This window comes from Rhizophagus irregularis, chromosome 22 (assembly GCF_026210795.1).
Source record: "Rhizophagus irregularis chromosome 22, complete sequence".
In the NCBI taxonomy this organism is placed as follows: Eukaryota; Fungi; Glomeromycota; class Glomeromycetes; order Glomerales; family Glomeraceae; genus Rhizophagus; species Rhizophagus irregularis.
The window spans coordinates 955,979-964,844 of record NC_089450.1 but is presented as its reverse complement, the minus strand read 5'-3'; the positions used below and the strand labels follow the sequence as shown (position 1 = coordinate 964,844).

The window sequence follows — 8,866 nt, the reverse complement described above, 5'->3', positions numbered from 1 at the left end:
AAATAACCAGCAATTCTTCAGCCATTTTGAGATATAAAATTGAGAAAATATATTTACCTAATTATTTATTAATAGCTCACGAAGGGTAAACGACAAGATTAGTTAAAGGAAGTGAGAAAAAAAAGATTTGTAACCAGTTACCATCAGGAGATGTGATACTAGAAGTATCGGTATTCGGTACCTTCAACTTCGTTAACCAAAAGAGATTTCAGCCGCGGCCCCTACCGAAATTCTTCTACAGTTCCATTGCTTTATCTAGCTCAATTATTTGATAAAGCAACTAGATTAGTGTGATTATACAAAATGGTAAAGGCAAAAATGGCAAAGACAAAGGGAATAATCTATGATAAAATATTGGAATTTTCCGTTCTCTGGAAAAAAAGATCTCAAGAAACCAATGAAACCAGTGATGGCCAGTGATCCAAATGACCTCAAATGACTCAAAGATTTCCCCATCAGCCTCATCAGCTGTGCATAATGAACACACGAATATAAAATAAGAAATGAAAGATAAAAGCCCAAATGATGATAAATACCCGATTAATTAATTGTATATTAAAATAAAATATATGAAATTAACCAGAAGAATTTTTTTTAAATATATATAACATAAATGAGCCAAGTCTCAACCGTCACATGGGTCAATATTAATACGTTTGCGATGAAAATATTCAAGCCGCAGCAACAAAAAATAGAACGAAGAACATAACGCAAGAGATGAGAATTCTTATTGTTTACAGCAGGCTTCTGTGGGGATTCATTATTTGGTTTCAATAAACATGATCAAACTATTCATGAATATGAAACTATACAAAAATATACGATCTTATTAAATAAATTTTTTATTAAATATAAGATATAACCAACTTTTTTTTTATAAATTTTTGTGGAGCAATTATCAAACATAATAAACTATACCGTATGACATTTTTTTACTAAAAAATAGCTCAATAAATTCTGAGTTTATATTTAAATGAAAATTTGTAATATAAAAACTGATAATAATAATTCAAAATTTGATATATCCGCTAAACAATTGTGGCTAAAGTCGAACGTCACATTAGCAATTTTTTTTTTTTATAAATATATAAATATATACTCCCCAACTTTCCTCTATAAAAAAATACCCTCCCTAAAAAAATAATATCTCTAAAAAAATATTTTTAAATAAATAATCGATTTTTCGGTTTTTTTTTAATTATCAACTTCATGGTTTGCTAATTACAAATTTCAGAATTTCGTAGAAGAATATATTTGAAAGGCTTCCATTTTATACCACTAATAATGAGAATATTATAAAAACGCCAACTGAAAAGATGAGAATTATCAGGAAAATAGTAGCAACTCATATTCTGATGTTAAATAAAAAAAAGATGGACGATCTTAGAAACTAATGAAAACATAGAAAAACTCAAAAATGCTGAAATTGACATTGAAAAGTATTCGGATATGAGAAGTTGCCACAACTAAATTAGCCAAGAAAATTTTCTCAGATAAACCACTGGATGAGCGCAAATGACAGACGAAAACTCTCAATAATTCTCATAGAAGAACTTCATGTTGAATAGAAGTAGAGAAGACCTAAAGAAAGAAAAAGAAGTCCTAAAGATATAGATGAAGTCGGGGAGTTCACAAGTTCATCTTAGGAAATTAGTGAATTTGTTTGCTTGAGTTAGTGAAGGGTGAATTAAATTTTATTTTTAAAAGTGGTACTTATTGAGTTGGGGAGTTCACAAGTTTGTCTTAGGAGAGTTACTTGCTTTATTTTTTTTGATTCTTTTTATTTTTTTTTATTTTTTTATTTTTTATATTTTTTTTTATTTTTATTTTTTTATTTTTTTATATATTTTTTTTAATTCATTTGTTAACCAATTTAAGAAATTGTAATTGGTAAAGTCTGCTAGTTTTAGAAATAATTTGAAACACTATTAACAATTTCTTCTTTCTTATAATAAGTAAATACAGAAATTTACAATGTAAGAAAATTTAGATCTTTCTGATGTAATATCAGAAGTATTAGTCCTGTCTCTGCCAAGACTCCACCCTAACATGACCAAAAATTTTTGTGTGTAATTTGTACACATGCATCAAATTGAATATTTTATTTTTTTATTTTTATATATAATAATAATAATGCTTTGTTGATTATTTTGTAATATAATAAAGGTTTTAAAATTTTTTTAAAAGGGAGAGATGATTTTGATCTTCACATGGAATATAATATTTTTACACCAGAATTCTTTTTGTTTATTATCATATTTATCAATACATGTATACAAACAACAAAAAAGAAATTTGAATTTCAACATAAAGGGTAGTTCTTTTATATTTTTTTTTGGTATATTATCATGAGATGTTCATCTGTTCTATAAAATTTCTTTTTTTTAAAAAAGGTTTATTACTTGTTGATGATGTATAATCCACAGATACTTATTGTTATGTTAAAAATAGGAAAGGTTTTTTGCTATTATACAGTGTGTTTGTATTGGAAAGTTTCTGTTACACAACTAAGTTTATATTCTTCAGATTCCAATTATTCTACACGGATAACGGATTTCCTCTTAAACATAGCTTACATATATTAACTAGTCTTTAACTGCAGTATCTTTCATTCTTCACATCTTTTATTTTGCCAACTTTTAGCTCTCTAGATGTTCATACAAATAAATAGGACATATACTTATTCATACTATTATCAAAATTTTGACATGTGAATTCTAATTGCTAATTGGATTTGTACAAAAATATAAACATCTTTACTGATTACAATATATTGACATTATTTATTAACAACTCCATTACTACTCTTCACTATAGATTCGAAATTTTACTATTCTATTCGTAATATATTTACTGAAATATCTGTCTATTTTTTCAGATTTAAATATTATTGCTCGTCTACCTTAGAGAAAAAATATAACCATTCCAAAAAAAGTCTGAAGTGCTACTTAAATATTACACAAATTTTGTTGTTGTGCGTAGTCTCGTGTCAGACAAAATTTGTAATTTTGTATCACCTTTGATATAATCGTTATACAATTGGAACTAATAATAATTGCCTTCTATTAATAATTCTATAAACCGAGTTTTTCATTTCACTTATTGCATATTTAGGTTCGGAATTTATACTGCAGATTCATAATTCTTGGCTCTCTTGTAATACTTAATCCTTTACATGATCTATATGGATAAGAGTGATATATAGCTGATATATATAGGAAAAATTTTGTAGATACGGAAATCTGATATTTATAGAATTTATAAAAGAGTCTATGAAAATCTTAACTAATAGTGATAGAAACAAACTAGTTATAGAAAAAGAGCAAAAAATCCTTGAAAATGTCATAATCTATTTTTAAAGTTACTTTCAAATAAATTCACATGACTCCGGTTGATTTATGGAACGACCAATATGACATTTTTTTAAAATACGTTCGTTGGGTTGAGTAGTCGCACACAACAAATATTATGTTTTTTATGTAGAAAATTGAACTGTCGAAATTTATTATTTTTTATAATAAAGAATCATATTGAAAACGAAAATATTAGGTATTATCTAAATAAATAAAACTTCTCGTTTGAAATTAGACAATGAAAACACCTTTATTGCCAAGAAATACAATACAATACCTATTGCAACAACTGTGTAACGATTCTTTCACATTTTAACACGAGCATCTTTTTCATAAACAATCAAATATTTAATAGTTATTCGGCACTTCGTGCCGATTGCTGAATAACTATAATTATTATTAAAAATCTTTCATTTGAATTTAACAGCTGAAATCTATTATCATTAGCGTTAAAGTTATTATCCATTTGTTAATATAGAGTATAATTTAAATAAATTTTTGTGAAGAAATTTTATGTTATTATGAAAGGCGTGACAAGGACTCTGGTAAATATACTAAGTAAAAAAGGGCCTATCTATATTATTACTATACTGTAAAGGATAAGTTAAAATTTCTAATTTTATGAAGGATAAGATCTTGGTCTGATAAAAAAATTTCTATTTTTATGAATCATCTTTTGAAAAGTTAAATAATTGATTGGACAGGGAAAATCTTATCTAATTTTAATAATTAATTGTTTCTTAAAAATATATAAGTAGGGTAGGTATATCGCTATGGAAACTTCCCAATTTTTTTAGGTTACAAATAAAGTATACGGCAATTTACCAAGTTATCCGAACAACAATTTTTCTTCGGTGGCGATTTTGTCCGGTCTATCAAAGATTGTCCGTATTACAACAGCAAAGAATCTTTCTTATATTTCCAATTTTAGGTTACACTACATCATTTGCCGCAAACCTTTGAAAGATTGAAAGAACAATTTTTCCGGTGGGATGGTTTATCCGGTCTATCAAAGATTTTGTTGTATTACAACGGCAAATAATAGATATTTTTATATTTGGACAAAGAAAATTATTAATATGAATTAAATAATAATTACGACTGATAAGGGTAATTTGTAAGTTAAAAAAATCCGGCTAAAACAATGAAAATGTATGAAATTGAAAGTGGCGAGTCAAGTTTCACAACAGGATTTGTTGTGGTTTCTACAAAAAAACTATAACTGATAATATTTCATTATAAATTTCAAATGTTAATGATATATCTATAAAGCATATGAAGTATTAAGGATTTTAAACAGGGTAAATGAATAAATCAAAACTGGGATCAGGTGATTTTCATTATTTGTGTATACATGAAAAATCGGAATCAGAAAAATTTGAGATTAAGCTTTTTAAACTTCCAAAAAAAAAACATTTATTATATTGTACTTATCGTTAGATAAATTTTTAGAATGCCGCCTCCAGCATATAGTAATGACTTAAAATGTCTTATAATATATCTTCAAAATAAAGAGCGGATTTCATGATATAATAATGATCTGCACCTTTTTGATTAATAATAGTGAAATAGTGAAAGGATATTCAGAATATTCCATATTGCCGATCATGTATTTTATTAGTATAATCTTAGTATAAGGATTAGTGTAGTTGGACTGCATCATGGTGAATTAGTGTGATCGTCATCCATATTGCCGATCATGTATAAGTACGTTTAAAACGAGAATTTCATGTAGAATGATATAATAATAAAAATCAGTATAAAAACGTCTCAGTTTTTTATCTCATCAGAACCAAGAAAATTTTGATTCTAGATATTAAAAAACAGCAAACATAATTTATAAACTCTATTAAAAATGGATAATAATAATCTCAACTTTATTAATAATGGATTTAATCAATCTCAAACAACTGATACTCGTTCAGAAAATTCAAATATTAATTACCACAATGCAAATACTCCTGATTACAATAACGGGTATCCCATGATGAACGGTGGCGTATTCCCAGCATCTTACACCAATACACCTGTTTACACCGATACACCTGGCAACTCTGATTTATCTCAATCTTATCCTACCGCTTCATCAGATTCCCCAAATCCTCCACAATATGTTTCGCAATGTAATAGCCAGAATGCAACACAGTCCAATCCTTCACTATTTAACTCACCCAATATGACCAATTATTCTCAAATTAACCATTCTGAGATCTTTATTACATTTGACATCCCCGGAATTAAAATTATCATTATACCTACTTTTCCTACAATGATGACTTATCCTTTTCAAGCAAACCATTCTGAAATCCTTACATTTGAAATTTCTGGGTCCAAAGTTGTAATTATCAAGCTTTCTTTTCAATGATTAATTCTTTTGAAATTACCTCCTATTGTCACGTGATTGAAAAATCAAATAATTAGTTATATAGTTATATATATATAGTTATATTTTAAATTTATTTTATTTGTTAATAATCAATTTATATAAATAAAGTTATCTTGAGTTGACCACTTTGATAATATTTAATGCAACATTTGAAACTTTATCAGTTATGGTTACGTTAACTTTTTTAGCGTCAACTTCAGTAACATTACAGTCGCCACGTGACTTCGTCAATGACTTTTTACTGTAGACTGAATATTTAAACTTTATCAATTTATTCTTAGAAGAAAACCAAGTATATTATTATCAACAGTTACGTTCTGCACTAGTGAAACAGAAAGTGTAGCAAATTTATTCGACTTATTATTCTCTTTTCTATAACAGGAATGTTCAACAAGCCAATAAAAAACTTTTTTTGGAAGCAAAGGAGCGAAAAAAATTCGAAGTATTCATGATCATAGGTTCCAAATATGCACCACACTAGCCCTGTTCATTGACAAATTTTTTAGCCAACCCTATAAAAAAAGTTGTCCAAACACTGTTCGGTTTTTTTGTTCGGAAAATTGAACATTTACTTGACATTTATTGGACAATTATCATGATATTGTACGTTTTTTATGTGGTCGAAAATTCTCAATCTCTGCATCTTGTATTAAATTGTAAAACATTTTTTATAGGGCAATCAAATTCGGACAACATAACAACAATAAAATAATAATTAAAGTTAGGGCGGGAACAACGTGATTCTATTCCATTAATTTACTTGGTCAACCGTACGACCGAAAAATTGCGTAACAGTAATTCATGATAATTACTCATGAGAATTTTTCATTTTTTCATTAATCATTTCTTTTGCATAAATTTTTTATTGATAAATTATTTTTTTTTACTATTTTATTATTAATGATATATTCAGAGAGGTTTTTAAAAGTATATTATATACCCTCAAAATTTCTCAATTTTTCTCAAAATTTCTTTCTCTAAAAAAAATACGTTTTATCTCTTTACAGAAAAATATTCAACATGTGCTTTTCCTTAAATTGTTTACTTCGAAGCGAGAAATATGAAAATTCTTTATTTCTCAGTTATTGTTGACGCAGCAATCGTTGTTTCTAATAATAATATCAACCAAGATGATATTCAAGTTTCGCATATCAAGTCTCTTGTCTTTAATGAAATAAGTGAAAAACTTAAATCACTTAATATTAACAATTTTGCCAGTCTGAAACTTTGGAAGGTCGATGGTAAAAAGGTTGAAAATAACAGAAATAAAATTGAAGGATTTTTACCGAAGATGACGTCTTCTTAACAGATATTTTACTGAGGATAATTTTAAAACAAAGTAATCGATAAGGAGACAATTCACATCATTGTACAGCCCGTCGCTGCTGGTAAGTGTCTCCCAATACCTTACCTCTCGAACAAGAAATTTTATGATAACTTATTCCATTTCTTATTCACTTTCTTTAACAGTCGCGCGCGAAATGGCAAGAAAATAGGTATAAAGATATTGTCTTTTAACTTTCATACTAATTGCATTTAGTAACGCCACTTCCTATTTTGTATTATATAGGAGGTCTTGGAGGAACAACTCACCGAAGACTGGAAGCAGCTTCTTCTATGAAGGTATTAACGTTAATCTTAATAGTGTTATCATATGCAAGAGAGAATCAACTATCAGCAAACCGTTTGAATGTCTGCTTAAAGAACGCATTATCCTAATTCGGTCACCACCAATGACTGGAAAAACATCTCTTGGACAACTACTTGAGGATAAATTGCTCAAACTAGATGAAGTGCAGGATGGTTCAGCTTGTGTTTTTCGCATTTCGTTGGTATGTATGCAAAAGTATACTAATTCATGGAATTTTATGGAGATGAGTTGGAATGATTTTCTTGAACAATGTGGTTATAAAAAAGCATATTTGATTATCAATGAAGTGCAAAAAAATATATAGGCATGAGATTCACGAACTTCATCATGGCGGAAGTATATTTTGGGATGCATTTAAATACATAACGCAATCCTCACAGCTTTGCATTGTAGAATTAGCATCATACGGACATTATGGCGCTTATGCCACTAGTGGAAGTCGTTCAGACATGGACATTTCATCTGTTAATAACCTTAGTATGAAAAACAAATGGGGATATGAAGATATTTGTTTCACAAAAGAAGAATTTCATGATTATTTTCACAATTTGTGAAGTATATCATTGTATATCATTATGATAAGTTGATAAAGATTAATCCTTCTGCTCAACCCTTTAGCTCTGACCTGAAATTCCATGTCTTTTTAAATATATGTCTGCCATAACAGCTTACATCCTGGTTTAGTTGCTTATACTATGAATCACATTGCCGAACGATATACTAAAAAAGAGAGAAATTCTCTATCTTTTAATGTTTTTTCTTTTCTAAAGTTTCATGATTTTAACGATCTCATCAAGGTAATGTGTCATATTTTGTATTAATTCTAATAACTAATATATTTACTATACAATTTTAATGTTGCACTTTTCCAGAATGTCGTGCATTTTATTCAGCTTCAAATCTTTCAGATGAAGAAAGAAAAAATTGTTGATTCTGTACCCTTTAGAAAAGGGGTCTTCCTTATAATTCGAAAGACATTACATATGGTGGACGACTTCTTGTATTTGTTGATACAAGTCCAAGTCAATCAGACATTGCACTACACGATTTTCCAGCACCATTACTCTGAATAACATACCTTCAATCCCGTCTTGGTAGAACAAGCTGATCTAAATCACCTCTTAGTGATTTTTGTGAATTTATCAAATTAGTATTTGCAAAAATGAAAATATTACAAAAAAAGTACAGCACGTATGGCAGATGGAATTTTATCGTGCCTCAATGCAAGTTTTACCTGAGGTAATTATGTTTCTGTAGATGTTGGAGCATGCTTTGGAACAATAGGTTACATAGACTTCTACATAAGCAATGAGAAAAAGTTGGCACTTATCGATATTCATCATAATAAAATGAAAGTTCCAAAGCCAGAAAAACGTGGAAAACATGATATTTATGTCCTCTGTGGCAAAATTTTGAATCCGCTAAGTTAATATATCCTGATGAATCTGAAGAAATTGTTCGATTATTAGGCGAAGA

The 8,866-nt window shown here is 28.3% G+C and overlaps 2 protein-coding genes across 2 annotated transcripts; both read left to right on the top strand.

Annotated features, from left to right (window-relative positions):
* Positions 1-5,147: 5,147 nt before the first annotated feature.
* Positions 5,148-5,852, top strand: OCT59_014479 (uncharacterized protein). The gene has a single exon (XM_025320755.2). It carries the CDS (start codon positions 5,209-5,211, stop codon positions 5,716-5,718), a length of 510 nt encoding a protein of 169 aa, XP_025170638.1. The 5' UTR covers positions 5,148-5,208; the 3' UTR covers positions 5,719-5,852.
* A 947-nt stretch (positions 5,853-6,799) lies between these two features.
* On the top strand, positions 6,800-8,463 carry OCT59_014478 (uncharacterized protein; the record flags this gene model as incomplete). The annotated part of the gene is made up of 7 exons (XM_066150047.1): positions 6,800-7,035; positions 7,115-7,127; positions 7,210-7,235; positions 7,310-7,585; positions 7,695-7,940; positions 8,058-8,187; positions 8,263-8,463. 7 exons carry the CDS (start codon positions 6,800-6,802, stop codon positions 8,461-8,463), a joined length of 1,128 nt encoding a protein of 375 aa, XP_066002258.1.
* Between the last annotated feature and the right edge of the window lie 403 nt (positions 8,464-8,866).